Source organism: Phalaenopsis equestris, unplaced genomic scaffold (assembly GCF_001263595.1).
Source record: "Phalaenopsis equestris unplaced genomic scaffold, ASM126359v1 Scaffold000036, whole genome shotgun sequence".
In the NCBI taxonomy this organism is placed as follows: domain Eukaryota; kingdom Viridiplantae; phylum Streptophyta; class Magnoliopsida; order Asparagales; family Orchidaceae; genus Phalaenopsis; species Phalaenopsis equestris.
This window is the reverse complement of record NW_018164478.1, coordinates 3143894-3168291: the sequence shown is the minus strand read 5'-3', so window position 1 is coordinate 3168291 and position 24398 is coordinate 3143894. Positions and strand designations below refer to the sequence as shown.

General features: G+C 36.0%; 2 protein-coding genes across 3 annotated transcripts in view; both read right to left on the bottom strand.

Annotated features, from left to right (window-relative positions):
* LOC110018752 (sucrose transport protein SUT4-like) overlaps positions 1-1337 on the bottom strand; it is a 27129-nt gene extending 25792 nt beyond the window's left edge. The window contains exon 1 of the mRNA XM_020716167.1: positions 826-1337. Coding sequence (XP_020571826.1) covers positions 826-1116 — 291 coding nt within the window. The 5' untranslated portion in view covers positions 1117-1337. The remainder of the gene's footprint in view (positions 1-825) is intronic.
* Positions 1338-4274: 2937 nt separating this feature from the next.
* LOC110018754 (putative serine/threonine-protein kinase) lies at positions 4275-23664 on the bottom strand. 2 transcript variants are annotated; one of them, XM_020716170.1, is made up of 7 exons: positions 23492-23664; positions 21609-21695; positions 20877-20992; positions 19606-19816; positions 19255-19492; positions 18241-18391; positions 4275-4813 (listed from the first exon to the last, which is right to left on the bottom strand). In XM_020716170.1, the coding sequence occupies exons 2-7, from the start codon at positions 21664-21666 to the stop codon at positions 4487-4489; spliced, it is 1101 nt and encodes a 366-aa protein (XP_020571829.1). In that variant the 5' UTR covers positions 21667-21695; positions 23492-23664; the 3' UTR covers positions 4275-4486. The 2 variants fall into 2 exon arrangements, with proteins under 2 accessions (XP_020571829.1, XP_020571828.1); XM_020716169.1 differs by having other exon boundaries at positions 4276-4813; positions 21609-21681; positions 23492-23660.
* Between the last annotated feature and the right edge of the window lie 734 nt (positions 23665-24398).

The following is a 24398-nucleotide window of genomic DNA, read 5'->3' as shown; positions in this document are numbered from 1 at the left end:
TAAACAGATACAAATAAATGGACAATAAAGTATACTCTAAAACTCTTCAAGAAAATGTTTAAAAACTAACTCAATAACTCGAGCAATCAGCAGTAAACAAAACATTCACATAAAGAGCAGCCCTTCATCAGTATAAACATGCATCAAGGCTCTATAATGAGCTCACTTTTGAGATATTTGTAAGAGAATGGTCTGGAAAACTTCAGAAAAATAGGAAACTTATCACACATTGTTCTATTAATAGGTTCATGGGTATTGTTATAAATGCAACATAATCAATCTCAACCAAACTTATCGTATACACATCTGGCTTATCAACAGCATAGAGTCGGTTAACAGAACATCACACAACACAAAATTCTATTAACACCCACTACACATGAGATTATAAAATACAATTTTCACTTTCCCTCCTACTAGTATAATTTAACTCACTCTTCTGGACTTCGCTGTTATCAACTAAATTTGTATTTACAAACTTTGACAAATACTCTAATAATGACTACTTTGGTTTGGGTAATCATTGTATGAATGAGACAGCATTGATTTCGACAGATTACCATGCATTATCCCTCTCTCTCACTCCCCTTCTTTGCGCTCTATTCCTTGAGTGCAATTCACCTACAAATCAGAATTCAACAACAGGCTTTGCTAAATCCTACTTATAGTCAAACAGACCGTAAATCCAGATTTTCAGGATTACTAAAGTTACACAGTTATCTTAAGACGCGCAGAAGCCCTTTTCCTAAACAGTTGAACCCCAACTTATTCCAACCGAAAAATGAACAAAACCTACAAAGCTGGATCGAGATAACAAGGCTTCACCTGAATGTAAGGCGTCAAGAGCGACAACTGCAGCGCCCACCCGAACTGGACCCCAGCGCCAACCATCGATCCAAAAATCAGCGTCTTCAAACCGCTGCCCTGGCGCCCTCCGGACTGCGAAGTAGGATTATCGAAATGTGCGAATGAAGACGGTTGCGAACCGGAAACCGAAAGCGTCGTCGGGGTCCTGCCCGTCTTCCTCTCCTCAATCTCTCCATCAAATTCAATAAGCTCAAGCTCCGCCTCGTTCAGGTGCCGGTACGGTACTCGGATCGAGACCGAGCCATCCATCTCGCCGCGCGTCGGTTTTCCAGATCCGGTGACAAAACGGAAGAAGTAACGGACCGAGAGTGAAATCGAATGGGAAAGTTTTGATGGATCTAGAGTTAGGTATTCCTGACCTTTTGGATCGGAAAGAGGTGAGGATAGAGGGGATGGGGTTTCTCTTCGTTTTAACTGTCAATATTCTCCCTAAGCTCGGAGGGAAGAGAGCAGCGGCAGCTCGGCCAGTCGGTGCGCTGACAGTTTTGACCAATGATAATTAATTAGTTATATTGTCATCTTTAGATGTAAAATATATGAAAAGGGTATAAAATTACGTGAATTTTATTTTTTCTAGATGAGTTATCTGGGAAATTACATACCTAACACTAAAAATTTACATATTTAAAAATTAGGGGCCAATTACATATGGAGCACCTAAAATATTATTATTTACAAATTAAGCATCTTATTTCGTCCATTTTTCAAATTCAATCAAATATCAAAGGACAAGCTAAAATTCTAACATATTTTTCATTTTTCAAATTCTCACTTTGATGATAACAAATTTTTGTGCTCTATATGTGCTTATCCTAACAATTAATATGTATCTTCATATTTAACTCATGAACTGACTCATTTACATGTGTCATAATCAAAATGTTGGAAATTTGAGAAAAACCAAGAAAAATATGTGCGGAATTTCGATATAAATATCACTGTTTATGTGGCAAGCACGCGCAAACTCAAACTGCTTGGCACTTGTGGTTGGCAGTGGTGTCGTGAGTCCCCTAATGCCCCGGGGTTCAAGGCTTGCCTCGAATAGCACATTATCAGCCTAAGATCGACTACAAAATATCGAGTCCGTTTTTTAATATATATTACGTAGACAAACACACACACACATAACACTTTAGTAGGTTAAATTTATACATGAAAATATGCATTCACATAAAAAAAAAAAATATAATAGTGTTACTTTTGATGTGATATTAAAGATTTTAGTGTTACGTGTAAATTTAAAAATTAACCGTGAGATATTTAAATACATAACAATTGTAAACGCCTCTTTAAAAAATACTAATAAGATGTTGTTGGCTTTATAAATAGTGATGCTACATGTCAAAATGTATCATCAATATCTTCTGGATCGAGTTCAAGTCAAGTTGCAAGTTGATCAATTGGTTCAATCAGTCGTTCAACATGATAGCTCGACCGACAACTTGCCCACAAAATTCAATTGAGATAGCACAGCTAGATCAACAAAGATGACTCTTTGGATTATCATACACTCAGATAAAATATGACGAAATTATTAGATTTTGAAAAAAAACATAGCCTCTATCACCATAACTACTTTAAACCCAGATAAATTAACATAGAAAGATGTTTATATATGTATGACGAATTCAAATTTATAAAAATTGAGCCAAGTGTTCTCCCACAAATGAAAATACTGATCAATTTTAATCTAAGCATGATATTGAAAAATAAGTGCAAATATAATTATTGCGTGAATGAAAATTCGCAATAGTAGAGTGATAATTTATTGTCTTTAGCGTTGAACGAAGATCCAACACACACAGAAATAATATAAAAATAACAAGAAGAGACATTAAGATTTTTTACTTAGAAAAATCTGAAAAGAGAAAAAACCACAATGTCTGACACAGTCAAAATAATTCACTATAAGTGTGCAAGTAGAAAAAAAATGCACCATTTACTTATAATTGGAAAAACGACACTACTATTTTACACAAAGATAACACTTGTTTCTATACAGCATAAGAAAAAAAAGTACGAAGGCTAGGAACAAACATCATATATTGGCTATGACAGTCGAAATCTGTGGTCGTTGGTGGCTCGCAAACCAGTTATTATGGAGGCCAAAAAGTACGAAGGCTAGGAACAAACATCATATATTTGCTATGACAGTCGAAATTTGTGGTCGTTGGTGGCTCACAAACCATGGAGGCTAGAAGTTATCGACAGGTCTTCAACACAAGTGTTTTACATTACAACTATATTTGGGATATGACGCTTTTTAATAGAGGTTGCAGACAGTCGGTCGCGATAATCGATAAGAGTCGACAACGGCAGACGGATGATGTTGGATGGCGGTCGACAGCTACGTAGGCTAGAAGCGATTTGATTAATCCTACGTCTTTGGGGTTTGGAGAATCAGCGCGAAGGGATATTTTGTGTTTGTCAGGAAAGACCTCGGGCCCTACTTTTTCAGGTCTTTTTGACACGAGTTTTGAGGGCTGATCTATTCTACAGAAGTTATCGACAGGTCTTCAACACAAGTGTTTTACATTACAACTATATTTGGGATATGACGCTTTTTAATAGAGGTTGCAGACAGTCGGTCGCGATAATCGATAAGAGTCGACAACGGCAGACGGATGATGTTGGATGGCGGTCGACAGCTACGGAGGCTAGAAGCTATCGCTTGTCTTCAGTCCAAAAGAGCTTTGGAATTCCTCCTCTTCTTCTTCTCCCCTCAAGTGAAGAGGGGTTCGAGGGAAAGGCATCTTGGTTTTTTTACAAATAACTTTCTCAACCACTTGACCAGAGGAACTATATTGATTCCCTTTGATCATGAGTTTTTTTAAAGATTTGGGTGCTTTAATGACCTCAAAATTCAGCGAGCTTAAGCTCATTGAACCTCTATTCGAGACACTTGATTTGACTATAGATATGTTAAATTTAAAATTCATTTGATAATTCATTTAACAATTGAAAACCTCAAATTATACTTCAATGGCTTGATCTGGGCTTAGACCCGAATCAAACTAATTATGATATCAATGGGTCGATCAATTTGACCATTAACTTGCTAAAATTATTGCCCTTATGATCTTAAATTTAAATTTAAAATGTTTATTATTAAAATAACATCGAAATTTGTGTTGGATATAAATATTTTTTTTTATGACGAATCAATAAATATAAAATATGCATCACGAAAGCACTTTCATGTTCAATTGAAATGGTGTTTTCAAACATCTGAACCCTTGCAGGGAGTTGTCGCCAGGGCTCTTGAGTAACTAGAGATTGTTTCTCATTCATTAATTACACCATTTTCATGAATAAGGTGCCATGTATGGAAAATTTAATTTACTAAACAAAGGAACTTTTTATGAAATTAATTGTAGGTGTAGTAAAATGAATTTACAAAAACAAAGCAACTTTTCTGCATTACCAAAATAAGCTTTACTGATATTTGCATCTATGTAATAATAAGCCCCTCATGCTACACCTACACTTATAATTTACTAAACATATGCACAAACAATTTATTTAACAAAGTAAAAAAAATTTATACAGAGAACACAACCAAAGATAAAAAAGAACCTGTAACAAATCTCTCATCCTCCATTCCTTATTCTGAGGAGTATCACCTTGGAGCCATTTCAGGAGCAGAGGTGAACTCAGGAATGGAACTTGTGTTTGTGGAAGAATTAGAAGTTCTTAAACTTTTCAATCCTCTACCAATCGCAGTTGAATCCTGAATGATGGCTGGTGGAGTTAGTTCCTTCTCATTCAGTCTTACAGGCTTTGATAGCATTTGGAGGACTTCAGGCATGGAAGGCCTTCTTGCAGCTATGGCTTGAGTGCAGAATAATGCAACTTTGATGTATCTGAGAACCTCCTCTTCTGGGTAGTTTTGGATGCATGGATCAACTAATTCTGTGAGTTTTCCTTCTCCATACAGCTCCCATGTCTGTGGATGGAGAATAGGAAGTAAGGAAGATGGTGCAGTTCTGCTATTAGTTTACGGTAGGTAAATTTCCATTTTTGTTAAATTGTCTTCATTTGAGGTTATAATGATAAATAATAATAATAAAAGTTGTTTCCATGTGAAAATGACTCAAGACGAAACATACGGATTGTGCATTTGTCTGTGGCTTTCCAAAATCGCCGCCTAGCTCTTTTGTATAACCAATTTTTCGAAAGATAATAGGTGGGTTGGTATTAGATAGAACATTACTCAGAGATTGTGTTCCCTTTTTAAGGACTCTATGATTTTATTGGAGTATTCTTAAAATGCAAGCCTTTATAGTTAATTACATTCATGCTAGCATACATAGTAATGGCAATAGTGACTATTTTCGTAGCTGCACTTTAGAACACTAATTTATGGAACTTAAGTAGTGAATAAAACATTGTTACCATAGCTGCCTTAAATAAACATAATCTAATTCTTGTGTGTAAATGAGTTGAGTTGGACTCGAGACATTCCCGGCTTGAGCTTGAATAATTAATCAAATTTTAGCCCAAGAATGAATTTAATTTAACACTTGAATAATTAATCAAATTTTAGCCCAAGCATGAATTTAATTTAACTAGTTCAAGTCGATTCACAAGCTGGCTTCTTTATTATCAAAGAGAAAATGATTTTGATTTAACAAATATTCTTATACAAAAGGCAAAACAAAAAAACAATTATGAGTGAAATAATAAGAAATTACTAGATACGAGAAAATAAAATATAAATTTGTGAAGGCAATTACACAATAATTTATGCTTCAACTCTAAATTTTTAATATATTTTGATTGTATTTTATATAAATATTTGTTAAAATGATCGAGCTCAAGAGATAACGATTTGAGTTAGGGTACCAAACTTGGTTTGTTAGCTCATCGAGTTGAGCCTAAATCAGCTCATGAGTGGATTGGTCTCAATTACACTCTTATCTCAAACAATGGTTGAGGATGTGTTTGGTAAGGTTAGTGGTATGCTTACAAACTTATTAACACACTAATGCTTTAATCGGTGGAACTTCTCATTGCATGCTTTTGTCGTGGGTGGAAATATTAGTCTTATTTAATCCATTATAAACAATGCAAAGTTGAACTCTCAAGGCAATTTAGATGATATTGTTGCCTATGAGTCAATTGTCTCTGTAATGCCTTGAACTATAGTCTCGATAAAATTGAATCAGCACTAGCTAGTACTTAGAATTTACATGGGCGGGGAAGATGAAGGGGGATGAGATGGTGAGGGAGATGAAATGAGAAAGGTGGTCAATGTGCATGGGATAAATAGAGAGCGAGAAGGGGAAACAGACCGGTGTGAGTGAAATAGAGGAGAGATTGGATGAGTCCCATGTGCAAACTCGAAAGAAGTCGAGGGCGGCGATGAGCATTGAGCTTAGACTATAAGAACGCACGGGCAAGAATTAAGTGGAAGCGTAGAGTGAGTGATGCTTGTGTGATGAGCAATGACGCATGCGAATAGTAACGTGCGCTTCACATGTGACCATTGTATGAGGTTAAAATAAATGGAGGAAAATATTGAAGAAGATAGGGAGTTTGAGCGAAGGAGCACTTGTGCATGAAGGAAGATGAACCTAGCTTAAAAAATAAGTGCAGAGGAGGTGAAACATTAAGCTCAGGTACATGTCATAGATTGAGAGCATGAATGAACTCGATCAATAGTGAAGGAGACATGACATACTTGTGTTGTTTGCGAGTTTGATCACATCGACAATAATAGGGAAGAGTAATTTTTCTAATTTTTATAAATTATAAATTCCAAATATATACAATATTTAAAATCTAGTCAATATTTAAGAATAAATTATGATGATAGGATTTCTATGAGGAAGGAGAAAGATATCAATAGTCGCTCTAGCATCGAACAAGTTCTAAGGTTAGTTTCAAGTATAATGTAGATTAAATAATTTAAAGAAATATTTTCCTAATCTTCATTAAATATGAAGTAAAGTCAACCTAAATTCTTATACAAAAAAATATTAGACGAAAAAAAAATAGATAGGTCGATGTAGATAAATTTATGATTTCTTTTTAAAAATCATAGATATATATCCATATTGTTTATAACATTTAAATCATGAGAAATTAAATGAAGAAATAATTGTAATGCCAAATAAATACTAAACAATCAATATTATCCAAAGGTCTGCCATAATTAAAGAATGAAATTAAAAATGATAATAAATTAGATTATGATGTTATATTATGTTACATATAAACATAAAAAATAAATAATTTAATTAGGATGATAAATTAAGAGTTTGCAAATGATAATTAAAAGTGGAAATTAATTAAATAAAATTAACAAATCAAAGTAAAAGAAAAAAAAAGATTAAATAATAAACAAATAAATACTAATAGAGGTATGTAAACTGCATATGTTTAATCTAGATAATGTATACAAGAAAATGTATTATGATAGAGTTAGTAATTTAAATATCACACTATGTTAAACATTGAATAAGGATCAGTAAATAAAAATCTAAGAGATATAGGAGAAGGAAGTTTGCATAATTTAAATGAAATTAATTAATATGATGTTTTAGTGAATGATTATAATTTTTTAACTTAAGTGAAGTGTAAGAGCAAAAAAAATAAATAAATAAATAAAAGAAGAAGAGCATAAATCAGCAAGGATTGAGGTGATTTCTCACATTTTTGAATTATGGTAATATTGTTGATTTTTTTGTAAATCAAATGCATTTGATGATTTTTTCTATAAAATGATATTGTATATTTAATTATGATTTAACTGAGCTATTATATATATATTAGTAATATAAAAATAAATGTCATAATTTTATATAGTTTTAGTTATTTATTCTATATACTAATTATGATAGAAAGATTACTAGTTTTTTTTTTTCGATGGGTGTGCGTCTCGCAAGAAAGATTACTAGTTGGGGACATTAAAATACTCGTGAGCATAAACAAGAAAAAAAATATTGATATTAATGTATTAAAAAATTACTAGCAAAAGATCAGTGTCAATGTCTAGCTTTGTCCACAATATAAAGAGGAGGTTGGTGATTGGGATCAACTAATAAATCAAATAATTCCACTTTATCCAATTTTGTCATAAGGGAGTGACACATCCTCAAATGTTGAGTGAGTTCACATATTTTAGATGAGTAAATCCCTAAACATTTAATACAATTTATACAATTGAAAACAATAGAATAACTTCGATTGCTTTCATTTCTATCCAACTTTAAGCCTAATTCATAGGGCAACACGGCAAGCTAAAGACTAGTTGGGTGATAAATTTCTCATGCCAACATTGGTTTGGCACAACTTAGGCTAGTTGGGTCGCTTTCTCCTACTTTTTGATAGTGTTTATAGCCCAATCTAAAGGATGCTACGCCCAAAGAAGGCGTACGAAATAATATTCGCCCTACTATTCAATCTGCCCGATGTACATACCGCCTCTCTTTTTTATGGTCGTAAGTCCTACACGCCTACTAATATTGAATCCAGATATTACAGTCGTAAGTCCTACACGCCTACTAATATTGAATCCATATATTACAACTCACCCCACCCCATCATAATAGTTACTATAGTCCTTATAATGACCTAATATAGGAGGCACCCAACTACTATCCCTATTGTGTTAGCTCAATGTATGGAACACCTATCTAAATAGCCAATCAATAACAATAGAAAACCATAATGCCAAATTTTGCTTCAGTTGACCAAGAAGTTATCAAGCTTTTCCTTGACAAACCGCATATTAAAGACCTATAATCTATAAGGATCTTCATCTGACAACCAAAACAGAAAAACTCTCTCTGTGGCCATCCTCACCTTAATAACTGCCATTATGTTATAACCAATAGAACAAGATGATAGAACATCCTTGATGCGTACTATAAAATTCGCGACGGACTCTCGTTTTAGCGTTGTACGAAAGTTCAGCACACACACAAATGAAAGAGAAACAAGCGGTGATGACTCCAGAAGTTTTTACGTGGAAAACCCGTAAGAGAAAAATCACGGGGTCTGACCCAGTTGCGGAAATCCACTATTGATTGTTAATTACAAGAATCTCTTATCCCACAGACGGGAAAGGGTAATTATATTTTTTAGATTACAATATCAACTGATGGGGTCTAGTTGGTGGTAATCGATGGTGGTTAGTGGTAGTCGATGACGGTTGTCAAAGGTCGGCGGTGCGGAGGTCGACAGTGGTGCTGAGCTGCAACTTCTCCTCAAGGCCTCAGACTCTCTCTCTAGACTTCAGCTCTCCTTTCATTTGAGGGGTGGGGGTCTATTTATAGTGTTCTGGGTGCAATTAATGCAGGCATATCAACCATTTTGATCTGACAGTCCAGAGAGTTTCCTCCGATCATGTCACGTTTAATGGATATTTGAGTGTCTTAACAATGTTGGAATTGAATGATCTTGGGCTCGTTGGATTCGTCATGTCGAGTCGCTCGATTCGAGTATAAACTTGTCAGTGTCGATATCTGTTTGACCTTCCAAATATGTCCATAATAAATCTTCCAAGGGTGGTTTAATGACATGATTTGAGCTTGCTTTAACTCAAATTTGACTAGTTTTTATATCATTAGGTCTGTCTCACCGAGCCGGTTAGTTTGACTGTAAGTTTGCTGAAATCGGAGCTCTAAATGAATTTTTATCAAGATTTAAACTTTTCTTGCTTGAAATGTCATCTTGGTACTGTGTCATGTCTCGAGATTCGTGCCGAATGATACAAATTTGTTGTTGGTGTATCTATACATATAAAAAAATATTTCACTATACTTTTCTTAAAGTAAATTTGATAATTTTTAACCTTATTTTAACACAATCTATTTCAAAATAAATACATGCAATAAATACAAATTATATGAAATGCTTTTCTGAATTATAATAACTTCAATAAATATTTAAAGCAAAAAAAGGGAATGAAATAAATTTATATATTTATATATGCTATATATATATTATGATATTTAATGTTTGCAATCCTTTTTGAGCCAACTTAATAACAAATATTTAATTTTTCACTTCTTTTTTAATTATATTTAATAACAAATATTTAATTTTTCGCTCCCTTTTGAAATCTATAAGAATGACCATTTAACGGTTAAATCCCTTTTGGGGAATATAAATAGGGGTCTGAAGGAGATGGTAGAAATGCGGCGGTGCGTCGTGGCGACGCGTTGCAGCAGCGCGATGCAGTGGTGCAACGGCGATATGCGACGGCAAGACGCGTTGCGGGGGTGCATTGCAATGGTGTTTCGCGGTGACGGGACAACTTAATAACAAATATTTAATTTTTCACTTTTTTTTTAAGTATATTTAATAACAAATATTTAATTTTTCGCTCCCTTTTGAAATCTATAAGAATGAACTGTTGCGGGAGCGCGACGCGGCGACGCGTTGCAGCGGCACGACACGACGAGGCAACGTGTTGCGGTGATGTGCTGCGATAAGGCGATGCATTGTAGCGACAGGCTGCACCGTAGCGAGGTGTTGCGATGTGGCGACACGGGGCAACGATGTGTTGCATTGCGGAGATGCGTTGCGATGATACGTCCCGACATGATGACGCATTGGGGCGATGCGTCGTGGTGAGTTGCAACGTGGCGACTCATTGTGATGGTGTGTCGGGGCGACATGTTGCAGCACAACGACGTGTTGTGACAGTGTGTCGCAGCGTCGGGCTGGATGATGTATCGCGGTGGTTTGATGCGTTGGATGTCCAATGTCATGTAAGAAAGTTACCGTGGGGATAAATTACCAGCGGTCTTTTACTTGGTTGAAGTTATGCATCAGAGCATTACTCAGTGATGTTTAACATATATGGGAGGATCCCACGAAAGTCCACCGAGGACTTATTAACCCATCCAAGGTTATTTGTCAGAGTTTTGCTCGCTTATAAACCTGTGTAAAAGGGATCAGGTGTAGTCCATCAAGAACTGTTAACCTATTTAGGGTTGTTTATCGGAGTAAAAATTCAACGATGTTAACCCAATAGGTCAGATCAAATCCCCCTTGGATCGGTGTATATCTTGGGCCAAGAGCATGAAGTGACGCGTGAATGAGCTGTTATACTTTCTAAAGATATTCTTTTTTTTTGTAGAAGAAAGCAAGTAAATACTATTTAATAAGTCTGAGATACATTGACATTATACGCAATAAGACATAGATGATATAACTGAAGTGCTACTGGTAGTATTTCCGAAGATTCTTAGCATTCCAAGTCCGGGGCAAGATTTTTCCATCTGAGTCTTTGAGTTTGAAGGTTTCGGGTTTGATCATGGTAGCTACGACGTATGGGCCTTCCCGTATGGGCCTTCCCAGAGAGGGGATAATTTATTGCGTTGGGGACCATGACAAAATTTTTCCATCTGAGTCTTTGAGTTTGAAGGTTTCGAGTTTGATCATGGTAGCTACGACGTATGGGCCTTCCCAGAGGGGATAATTTATTGCGTTGGGGACCATGACAAACGGCTTCGATACTACGCAAAACCAAGTCACCAATGGAGATAGGTCGAGGCTTTACTCTTCGGTTGAAGTGACGAGCAATTCTTTGGCGGTAGGAAGCAGCTCTGAGGTGGTCCACGTCGCGTATTTCTAGGAAAAGATCCAACTGTTGTCAGAGCTTTTCTTCATTGTTATCGAAGTCAAAAGTCTTGACTCGGGGGTTTGGAACTCCGATATCAACATGGATGACATCTTCGGTGTCAAAACACAAGTTATATGAAGTTTTCCCGGTAGGAGTTTGTGCGGTGGTACGATAGACCCAGAGGTCGTTATGCAGCTCTTCTACCCACTGCCCCACAACCTTCTCAAGATGAGCCTTCAACCCCTTGAGCACCATTCGATTTGTCACATGTCTATCCATTTGTTTGAGGGATGCGCCACAACAGTGTGCGCCAATTGAATGTGAAGATTCTTGCAGAATGATGTGAAGACTCTTCCAGTGAATTGAGTCTCATTATCAGTGATAATCTTTGCGGGAAGCCCAAAGCGACATATGATGTTTTTCCAGACAAACTGTTTGGCATTGGCCTCAGTGATCTTGGCAAGAGGTTCTGCTTCTACATATTTTGTGAAGTAATCGACAACTAAAATGATGAATTTTCGTTGTCCAGTAGCTATCGGAAAAGACCCCATGATATCTACCCCCCATTGGGCGAAAAACCAATGACTCATAAAAGATGTGAGTTCCACTAGCGGTGCATGCGTAAGATTGGAGTGCAGTTGGCAATTCTTACATTTTTGTACAAACTCTAATGCATTTTGTTTTATCGTAAGACAATAGAAGTCTTGCCTCATTATTTTAAAAGCAAGTGCTCTGACACCAAGATGCTCCCCACATATTTCAGAATGAACTTCTCGTAGAGCATAATCAACTTCAGATGGAGGAAGACACTTGAGATATGGACCTACGAATGTCTTCTTATACAGTTCATCCCTTATAAGAATGAAGTTGGCAGCCATGCGTCGGATGCGAATTTATGTAGTACCATCATCTGACAGTGTCCCGTCTTCAAGGAAGGAAATGATGGAATCCATCCAAGATGACTCCCTTGAGTCATTTATAGACAGTATCACTCATGGGTCATGGATACTAGAAAAATGTATCTTCTCAATATACCTTCTTTTATAGAGATCTCCAGTTGTTGAAGTTGCAAGCTTGGACAGGGCATCGACTCAGGTGCCGAAGTATGTGAATGAGCTGACATGTTTCAATTTGGGCGAGAAGTGTTTTTACTATATTAAGATACTGCATCAGTTGTGAGTTATGAGCGTTGAATTCTCCTTCTACTTAAGATGCGATGAGCTGAGAATCAGTGTAAATTATGTTTTGTACTTCACAGTTGATGACAAGTTTTAATCAAGCAACAAGTGCTTCATATTAGACAAAATTATTGGTGACTTGGAATTTCAAATGAAGTCCGTACTCCAAAATATCTTTCTTTAGGGAGATGAGTAGTATTCATGCACCAGCTCCTGAGTTTTCGGATGCTCCGTCTACGTATAGTGTCCACTGAGGTGACCGTGGAAGAGAAGAGGATGGTTCATCAGAGGTAGGCACTGTACATTCTACCACAAAGTCAGCCAACACCTGTGATTTGATGTTTGGACGTGGTAAATAATGTATATCAAATTCTCTCAATTTTTCCGACCATTTAACTAATCTTTCTGACGCTTCTGGTTTTTGTAGGATAGCCTTCAAAAGGAGTTGCGTGTAGAAGCTGATAGTGTGAGCCTGGAAGTACGAACGAAGTCTCCTTGAGAATACCAGGGCAAGCACAGTCTTATCTGTCATTGAATAACGACTTGCTGTAGGATAGTTGATTTTCTCAATTTTACTGACCATTTAACTAATCTTCCTGATGATTCAGATTTTTGTAGGATAGTCTTCAAAGGGAGTTGGAAGTACGGACGAAGTCTCCTTGCTGAGAATACTAGAGCAAGCGCAGGGCTAGTGTAGTTTTGTCAGCCATTGGATAACGACTTTTTGTATCAGAGAGAATCTTGCTAATGTAATATATTGGTTTCTCGACTGAATTTTCTATTCTGACAAGAACAGAGCTTATTGCATGAGGTGAAATTGTCAAATAGATATATAATATCTCTCATTGGATGGGCTTTGAGAGGAGCAGTGGAGCCAAATATGTCTTGAGTTGATCGAAAGCAATCTGACAATCATCTGTCCACTGAAAACTGGAGTTCCGAGCACCTCTGAGTATCTTTAAGAACGTCAGATACTTATCCCAAGAATGAGCTGAAAAGCGAGATAAAACGGTTATACGAACATTCAACTGTTGTACCACCTTAATGTTCTTGGGAGGCATCATGTCCCTCAGTGCTTTGATTTTTTCTAGGTTTGTTTCAATTCAACGATCGGTAACCTATAATCCCAAAAGCTTCTTTGATGTTACTCCAAAAACACATTTAGTCGGGTTAAGTCGTAAATTGTATTGACGAAGTAGTTGGAAACACTCCTCCAGATGAGAAGTGTGTTGAGATGCTTCCAGGCTTTTTACTAGCATGTCATCAACGTAAAACTCCATTTTACGCCCGAGAAGATTTTTGAAAACTGTTCATGAGACGTTGAACAACATAACTTGATAACATTATAAGCCCTTATCTGTTTGAAAAGATGTGGTTTCCTCGTCTACTGGTTCATCTTTATTTGATTGTACCCTGAGTGTGCATCAATAAAGCTAAGCATCTGATGTCTGGAAGTGGCATCAACAAGTTGATCTATGCGTGGGAGGGGAAAGCTATCCTTCAGACATGTTTTATTGAGGCATGTATAGTCGACACACATTCTCCACAAACCACTAACTTTTTTCACCATGACGACATTGGCCAGCAATGCTGGATGGTGTGCTTCCCGTATGAACTTCGCATCGAGAAGCTTGTTGACTTCTTATTCAATAACTTGTAAGAGATCTGGGATAAAATTGCGCTTTTTCTAGACGATCGGTTTAAAGGTTGGATATATCTTTAAAGAGTGCATGATTATTTCAGGGCCAACCCCAGGCATGTCGGTTGGGGTCCATGCAAAAATATTTTGGTTTCTTCCGAGATCTACATATTCTGACATTTGTTAATCAGAGAGTAAGGAACCAAGCTGCACTGGTCTTGATGAGTGTTCATTAGAGAGCGGGACATGAACCAAATCTTCCACGGGGGAAGCTCTTGGAGATACATCTTCATCTCGGAGATCACAGTTTTCAATGCTAAGTGTCACTGATGGGCGTGGCTGAACCTGCCTGAGGTAGTATGATTGTTCTATCTGTTGATCTCCTCGTATGACGTTGATCCCTACTGGGGTTGGAAATTTGAGCTTCAAGTGTAGCACAGATGTTACGATGCCAAAGATGGATTGCAGAGGTCTCCCGAAGATGACATTGTATGTTGATTCTGGCTTGACAAAAATGAATTTATCTGTCGAGGAAAATCTCCCATGACAACAGGGAGATTTATTGTTCTCTCGACCCGTACTGGTTGATTATGAAAACCATATAATGGCCCAGATGCATGTTAAAGTTTTTCTCTTGTCAGTCATAAATTAAGGAAAGTGGAGTGCAACAAAACATCAATAAAGCTCTCATTGTCGATCAAGATCTTTTTTACATTGCAGCAGGGTTCTCCAATTCCTGCGCTAATGACAAGAGGATCTTGGTGAGGTACTCAAACTCTTTTTAGATCAGAATCATCAAAAGTAATAGGTTCAAGACGTAATTTATTATGTGTTGGTTCACCAAGTGCAGTGATAAGAACTTGATCTGTTAGCAATTGACATCCTGCAATTGTTTGAATTTCACCCACGACTGGGTGACCCACATGTTGTTGCCTTTGTGTTTGTTGCCCCCAGTAGGAGCATTATCACTGCCAGCTAGTTTGTTTTGTATAAATCGACCAAGATATCACTGTTGAATCAACCTTTCAATCTCTTCCCTAAGGAGCTTACATGTCTCGGCGGTGTGACCACGACTTCGATAAAAATGACAGTATTGTTCTTGAATTCCCGAGTTAAGTTTTAAGGAGTGAGGCCACTTAACAGCTTGCTCATCCTTGATGGTCATCAAGATGTTAGCACGTGACGTGTTGAGTTGTGTATACTCTTTCTTGGGTTGATATTCAGTTTGTTGACCCGCAGATTGAAGGAGGAAGTCATGATACTTCGGTTGTTCAAATTTTCTCTGTTACGAAGATTGATTATTGTCTCTGGAGTTACATTTGCGCTTTCCCCCAAATTTCTCAAATTTTTGCTTATGTGCACTGAAAATCTCGTCTGCAGTGATTTGAGCCTCAACACTGTGGACAAGATCGGCATAAGAACAAACTGCGGGTGCTACACTTGAATTTAGTATCGAGCAGAGCCCTTCAAGGAAACCCCCCCCCCAAATAACTCTGGATTTACTCCTGGAATTCGACGGGCTTCAGCAGAAAACCTGCGGAAGTAGTCTTTAAGCGACTCTCCTTCACTTTGACGAATTCCTGAGAGAAGGGATGAATCCTTGATGATTCGTCGATTTGCTATGAACTGCTCCACAAATAGTTTGACAAGCTCGTTGAAGGTGTTTACAGTGCCCCTCGACAGAGAGTGGAACCATGTTCGAGCTTGTCCCTTAAGAATGGCTGGGAACACCTGACATAGAGCGCGTTAGAGGCTTGCTGAATCTGCATGATGGTTCGATAATGATCAATATGTTCATAGACATCAATTATCCCTTCATATGCGTCAACGTTCGACAGCTTCAAGTCTGTTAGGATGGGGTGTTGGAAGATCTCATTCACTAAGCGAAGATTCAAGAATGTTAGGGTGACTATGGAAGCGCAGCTTCAAGTCTGTTAGGATGGGGTGTTGGAAGATTTCATTCACTAAGAAAAGATTCAAGAATGTTAGGGTGACTATGGAAGCAATCTTTTTTCTCTAGGGGGAACTCTTCTTGGACGATGCGACGTAGTTCGTTACAGATGACATCATTTAGAACGGTAGCAAGACATGGTGGTGTCAAGGGAGCTGCATGAGATGAATGAGTGGAACTTGCGGTGTCTAAAAGTTCAACATCATGTTATGGCAAGAGAATTGTTCATTCTTGAGCAGGGCGGACGGTACTAGTTCCTCCGGGCCATATGTTTCTCGTAGGTCGCGAATTTAAAGGTAAACGAGTTTCGGTCATCGATGTGGACAGTGATTGTTGGATCCCTCGGAGGAATTGTATGATTTCCAGTTGAGACTCCTCCATTTTACGTATTTGTTCTTCCATAGAAGGACCAGAAACCCCCTCTTGGTTGGATAACGTCTTCTAGGACAGGGAGATGAAGAAACATGTCGCCCATGACTTCGTGGTTGTTTCCTGGAACGATAAGAGTTAGAGCGAGCTATTTCGTTGTCCCGAATATTTTGCCTAGCGGCAATGTAGTAAATTAATCAAGTACTTCAGTGGTGGGATTGAGAGTTTCTTACAGACGGCGTCAAACTAATGCGTACTAAAAAATTCACGGCGGTAGAGTAACAGACTATCGTCTTAGCATTGTACGAAAGTTCACCACACACAAATGAAAAAGAAACAAGCGGTGATGACTTCGGAAGTTTTTACGTGGAAAATCCGTAAGGAAAAAACCACGAGGTCTAGCCCAGTTGCGGAAATCCACGATTGATTATTGATTACAGGAATTCATTGTCCCATAGATGGGAAATGGTAATTATATTTTTTAGATTACAACGTTAAATGACGGCGTCTGGTTGGTGGTGATCGATGGTGATTAGTGGTCGTTAATGACGGTTGTCAGAGGTCGACGACGGTCGGCGGCGGTCGACGGAGGTCAATAGTGGTGCTGAGCTGCAGCTTCTCCTCAATATCTCAGACTCTCTCTCTAGAATTCAGCTCTCCTTTCATGTGAGGGGTGGATGTCTATTTATAGTGTTCTGGGTGCAATTAATGCAGGAATATCAATCATTTTGATCGGACGGTCCATAGAGTTTCCTCTGATCATGTCGCGTTTAATGGACGTTTGAGTGTTTTAACGATGTCGAAATTGAGTGATCTTGAGCTAGTTGGATTCTTCTTGTCAAGCTGCTCGATTCGAGTATAAACTTGTCAGTGTCGACATCTGTTTGACCTTCCAAATGTGTCCAGAAATCTTCCAAGGGTGGTTTAATGACTTGATCTGGCTTGATTTGACTCGGATTTGACTAGTTTTCATATCATATTGACTAGCTTTTATATCACTAGGTCCGTCTTATCGAGCCAGTCAGTTTGACTATAAGTTTGTTGAAATCGGAGCTCTTGATGATTTTTTATCAAGATTTAAATGTTTCTTGCTTAAAATATCGTCTTGAAATTTGTGTTATTTGCTTAAAATATCGTCTTGAGATTTGTGTTATGCATCGAGATTCGTGTCAGATGATGAAAATTTGATGGTGACGTATCAATCCTAAAGAAGTTGCTACCATGCTTGATGTGGCCTTTTCCCCAACAAGCCCAACTATTTCTTTATCCAATTGTCACTAAACGATAAAAGATGCCACCTCTTTCCGCCCGCCGAGGCAAACTAACTTGACAATATTGGCCAACTTGAGTAACCATCACATGATTTAAACTGAAAGAGAAGTCCAAAATCAGCTTGGCCCAATCAGAAACAATAAATCAATTTCATCAAAATTCATATATGACATCAATCCAGTTCGATTTTCGACCCACCGCAAGGTTGTTCCAGTTATCGTTAGCCTATTCGTTCAAACCATCCAACACCAACCTTTATGTCCTTATTGGTTGTAACGATCTGTTATCACCTGTCATGAACTACAATCAATAGCTTTAATCCAAAACACCTCAAAAAACTGCAGGCTTGCTAAAATAAGTAGGCGCCAAATAAGAAATTGCTTACCCTTTCTAGAAGAACTTTGTCATCATTAGACCAATAAGGCTTCGAAACGCTCCTTCCACTAACTATCTCGAGCACAAGGACCCCAAAACTATATATGTCAGCCTTTCTTGTCAATTGGCCTTGAATTGCATATTCAGGCGCCAAATAACCCCTGCAGATGAAAATACAATTTTTCATTAAGAATAGAAGCACAAATTTATCCGGCTTCGAAAACACAGCAATAAGTATACTTTTACCAAAAATCATGAAAGATATTGATAGAACATAAATGAAAGAGTATATAAGCTCATAAATTTTGTTGCTCACAAATGCAATAAATTAGTTAATGTCATTCTGAGTTCACACAATTAGAAGAGGTTCAGGAACACAAGAATCCGCTCTTTACATCTAAGAAACACGAACGGTATGCGTCAAAGAAGGTCGATATATTTCTTGGGCAATGCATAAATTGAAATATATCAAAGCAGTTGACTCATATTACTATTATGACATTTTGTTTACCAATCAACCAAATCTAATAGAAATTTAGACAATCATTTTAACAAAAATTTGTCTGATTTACTCAACAACACAGCACAACCCAGTGCATATAAAACATCACAACACAACCAAAGACAATAATTTCAAATAATGCTTATTTTTCATATGCATGAAAAAAAACCTTTGATGATAATTCAAGACGAAGATGCGACGATCCGGTCGAGGAGCTTGAAATCTATAAAGCATAAAAAAACAGTCGGATGGTAATACTACAAATTGATACATATATGTATAACAATCCACAGTAATACTAAATCATACAAGAGCCATTAAAATCACAAGGTATGTAAAACATCACCAAACCAAACATATAAAGATTTTTGCACAAACCAGTACTAAGAAAGAAAAGAACTAAACATCGAAGAATTTCAAGCTCTTGGTCTAAGCAGTGGATTTGAAAATATTCATCCTATGGTCTTTAAGACAATTAAAAAGGATAATATTCAATAAATAATGAAATGAGATAATTCTCACGTTGTTCCAGCGACCCGCGTGCTGATATGTGTAACATTATCTGGAAATAATTTGGCCAAACCAAAGTCACCAATTTTCGGAAGAAATTCTTCCGTAAGAAGAATGTTGCTAGCTTTGATGTCTCTGTGGACGATGTGTGGCTCGATGCCTTCATGAAGATATGCAAGCCCCTCAGCAGCTCCAATACAAATTTTAGATCTAATGCCCCAATGCAATCTAGTTCTTTCACTATTAGTCCCTAAACGAAATGAATAATAAATTAAAATTAATATGGATAATATATAAAAAATTTTAAGCCGCCATGAAAATTTCATATTCAACATTTTAAAATCCCATTGCTATTTTATTTACCTTTCAACGCATGATCAAGGCTACTATTTTGGACATACTCGTACACCAAAACACGATTAATTCCTTCAACACAACAACCAATTAACTGGACAAGATTTGGATGATTAACATTTGTTATCACGTCAATCTCATTTAGAAATTCTCGAACGCCTTGATTTGATTCGGCAGAAAGAACCTTTGCAGCAATTGGTGTGCCATCCTTAAGGATTCCCTGCCATATAACAAAATAGAAAGATTTACATACATACCACTTAATTGTTATGTATTTACATATCTAACACCTAAACCCCAATTTTTACATATGCATGAAAAGATAAAAGTTAAAATGGAGGCAGTTTTAATGTGATATGAAAGATTTGGGTGTTATAAATGTAAAAAAGTAAAGTTTAGGTGTAAGACACGTAAATACATAAGAATTAGGTCTTATGTAAATGCTCCAACAACAACATAATAATAATAATAATAATAATAATAATAATAATAATAATAATAATAATAATGCAATAGTGCCTTGATGATCATGTGTTCACAATTTATAGCACAATTATCACCAGCAAGTAATGCACTTTAGAGCTTAGAAAAAGAGGACAACCCAAACTCATGAAATGTAGCAGTATCTGATCCACAATTTTTTTTTTGGGACAATTACATCCACAGTACTTGAAACATTGCTATCTACAAAATTAGCGCCTAGGTGATTTTTTTGACATTTACGCATTCCACTATCAAAGCTTTAGGAATTTGATAAAAATGAAAAATATGGATTGGGGTTTTAACATGAATTTTGATATTCGATTGTGAATTAAAAAAATGGATGAAAGAGGGTGCCGGATTTGTAAACCACCTCTTTTGGATGAAAGAGGGTGCCGGATTTGTAAACCTCCAATGAATACTATAAAAAAATGCTAAAGACTAGTTTTCTCAATGAAAAAAAAAAAAAAAGAAAAAAATGTGACTGATTGAGTAGTTGGAACCTAATCATGTACATGAAATACAACAACAAGAATAACAAAAAGTCCTTATTCCACTAAGTGGGCCGGCTACATGAATCCTTTTTCTCCATTGTGTCCAAGTGAGTGTCATATTTTAATTTAATTTTATAAAATTAAGCTCATTTTTTGTGAGAAAGAAAAACTCAGATATGGACTTTTTGTTATTCAAAAATCTTTTGATCAAAGAACAATAACAGAAAAATAAATAAATAGGTAAATAAACGAAAAAAGGGGTAAGTCAATCCATAAGTGGAAGATAAAATAAGATAGCGAGTCAACCTTGTAAACAGTTCCAAAACCGCCACGGCCTATCTTATTTCTTTGATGAAAATTATCGGTCGCCGAGCTTAGTACATTGTAAGAGAACAACTTTATATTCTTTGCAGATGAAAATTCTGGTAAGAGAAAACCACAATAAGAGTGAAGAAAGTTGTTGAAATACAATGTGTCATATAAAAAAGACTATCATAATGATAAAGAAAATAAAAAAGTGATGCCAAAGGGTCAGATGAAAATACCTATCATAAAAATATTCAAAACGTTTAAATGAGCGAAGAACTATGGCTTTAACTTAGGCCTTTATTTTTTGATGCATTAATCTTTCTATCGAAAAATCAAACTAAGTTGTCCAATTGTGTGGCAAAGTAGACTTTATATAATAAAATAGTATAGCACAACGGCCGAATGAGGAATGTTTATACTGACATAGTTGTTGAGGGGACACTAACTGGCTTTTTAAAAAACACCCTCAACTTTTTATTACAATATAATAATTGAGTTATGCGTATACTAATTATTATTATTATTATTATTATTATTGTTATAAATTAAAACTTAAATTATTAAATAAGAATAATTTAAACTATTTGCTACAAATTAAAAGAAATGAAAAAACATAAATAGCCCATGACCCTAAAACTTTTTGGTCAAGAGATTCTGATACAAATCTTTTAAAAAAAAATTTACTTCTGCAAAGGAAATAAAATAAATTTATGGCAATGCATCTCTTACCAAGTAAATCTTGCTGACCACTTTTCCTCGCGCCAAAGCAGCACCAGTTGAAAAGCATATCCACTCCCCTTAACTGCCAATCACAATCTAGAATTTTGCATGAATAGAAATCTTTTAATTGATACAAATAGAAAATTATTGATTCAAGTAAGTTTAAAATTTTCTTAAACAAGAGTTTAAATCTTGATAATAAAACAGTTTACACTAACTATATGTAAAATTAAAAGCTATTTTGACATGAGATGCTAAATTAAGCCCATCAAGACATGGATATAACTTAAATTTCAAGGATTTCATAGCTTCAGCGAGTAAAAAAGTTGATATAGCCAGTTTATCAAATTATATAAAGAAACCACAACTCATTGATAATGACAAAATCTACAACATATTTAAAGATTTAATGAAAGATTTTCAACAGTATAAGTGAGACAAATCTCTTTCACAGGTTATATCAACTTTCATTTGTTCTTTACCAAAGGATCATTTGGTTGTTTTGGATAGAAAACAAGATTTAGAAAAATAATAATTAAGCTTTCAGCCATTTTGTGTATGGAAACTAAATTATTGCATTAGACTGGCGTTCAAAGGAGTCTGCAGGGTTTAAAATTACAGTTGAATTCTTATTGAATTTAAAACCATCCAAACTTCAACTTAGCAAATTTATAGCCAAACTAAATGCCTTTACAAGCTGGATCAAATAAGCCCAAACCAAGCATTTGAAGTATAGTAAAAGATATCAAGTAATTAATTAAACAAGCAAACGGTCTGCAGATATTACAAACAAATTAAACGTCTCGACAAAAGGAATTCTACGAGCTCAAGATCACTCAATTCTAATATTATTGAAGCACTTAAATATTAAAATAATGATGTATGATCAATATAATCAACAAAGGCCATTGACTATAGTGTTTTTGACTAGTTTTAGTAAATGCTACTCTTAAAAATTTTAACAGAGCCATATTCCGCACATGAAATGATTATAGTCTTAGTTTGAAGAGAGCTCTAACTAAAGAACTTCAACCTATAGAGCTGTACATGACACTTGGCCACGATGATCACCATCAATCATTGTCGTTATTTGATTGTCAATGTCTAAGAAACACAACTCCATTGATATTGTTCGACAGTAGTTGTGTGACTAATATCATTTGGCCACTATATATTATTATCCCTCCATCACTTCAAGTTCTATGGCATTTATAGTAAACCAAATTAGATAACATTAGTTTGTAACCTCTTCAACATGAAAGGAAATAATGGAACTATATAATTTTATTTATATAATAGATCATTTTATCTGGACCAGGCCACATGATTTTCTCCTTATCAGATTTTTCATGTAAAAACTCTAGCGTCTCCAATGTTTTTCTCTTTTATTTATATGCCTGCAAAATCTTCGTATAAAGCTAAAAATTAAAATACTAAGTTTACCACTGCAATTTTTTTAGCATGCGGCAAGGCTAAATGCCGAATTTAATAAATCCAAAAGGAAGTAAGATTAAAACACTAGACACCATTTCTTCTCATTGTGCATCTTCTTCTTCTTCTCTTTGATTTAGATCTTGAATATTGAAATTAATTATCTATCAAACTTATCCATCATGTCAAACAATTTTCAAAATTTAATGCATACACGCTTGGGCTTTGCACCAACAACAGCCACAAGCAGCTTATGCATCGCAGTTCACCTTTACAAGATCAAAAATCAGCACCAAAAGCTCCATTTTTACTCCCAATCCTTATCAATCCTAATTTCTATCACCCATAAAAAATATCAGAATCTCAAGGAACGACGAATCTCTAAACACGGCCAATTAGGTCAAAATGCATTCTAGAAAACCCAAAAAAAAGAGAGAGAAATCAGGTCGTAGAAGCCAAACCTTTTCCTGCCAAAGATAAGAAGGAAAACAAGAATCCACCGATCTCTTCCTCTGCAGCATCCGCTTCACTGGCTCCGGATTGCTCCGAAAAAAATTTTTTCTTACCTCCCCGCGTTCCGGGTATTAAAGAAGAAGACAATTCAACAAAAAAACAAAAAGTAAGGCCGTCAATATTCCCCTTTGATTGGTACATGAGTTTAACACTCAACGGTCAATTTCTTTAAACTACTAATAATTATATACAGCCATCCAAAATATTAATATTTATAAATTAAATATTCTATTTTTTTTTTAACCTTCAAACTCATGTGTTTTATATGTGTCGTGATCAAATTATTAAAAATTTAATAAAAATGAAAATAATGTTCGGGATCTTACCATAAAAATTAGTTTGTAGTAAAAATTTAAATATGAAAGGGAGAAAGTAGTTGATTTTTCATACCCCACCAACAAATTTTCATCACGCATGAATCTCGATATAATATTTTAAGCATGAAACATTGAAATCTTAATAAAAAGTCATTCTGAGCTCTGATTTCAGCAAACTTATAGTCAAACTGACCGGCTTGATGAGACAGACCTAATGATATGAAAACTAAGCCCAATCCGAGTCAAATCAAGCTCATGTCAAGTCATTGAAATACACTTAAATGATTTTCAAACACATTTGAAAGATTAAAGGGTTGCCGAATATGATAAGTTTATACTCGAATCAAGCGGCTCGATAAGACGAATCCAACGAGCTCAATATCACTCAATTCTGACATCATTAAGGCTGTCTAGTAAATGTCTTATGATCAATGGAAGCTCTCCGGATCGTCCCATAAAAATGATTCATATTCATGCATTAATTGTACCCATACCATTATAAATAGAGTCACATCTCTCTCATGAGGGGGGCAGAAGT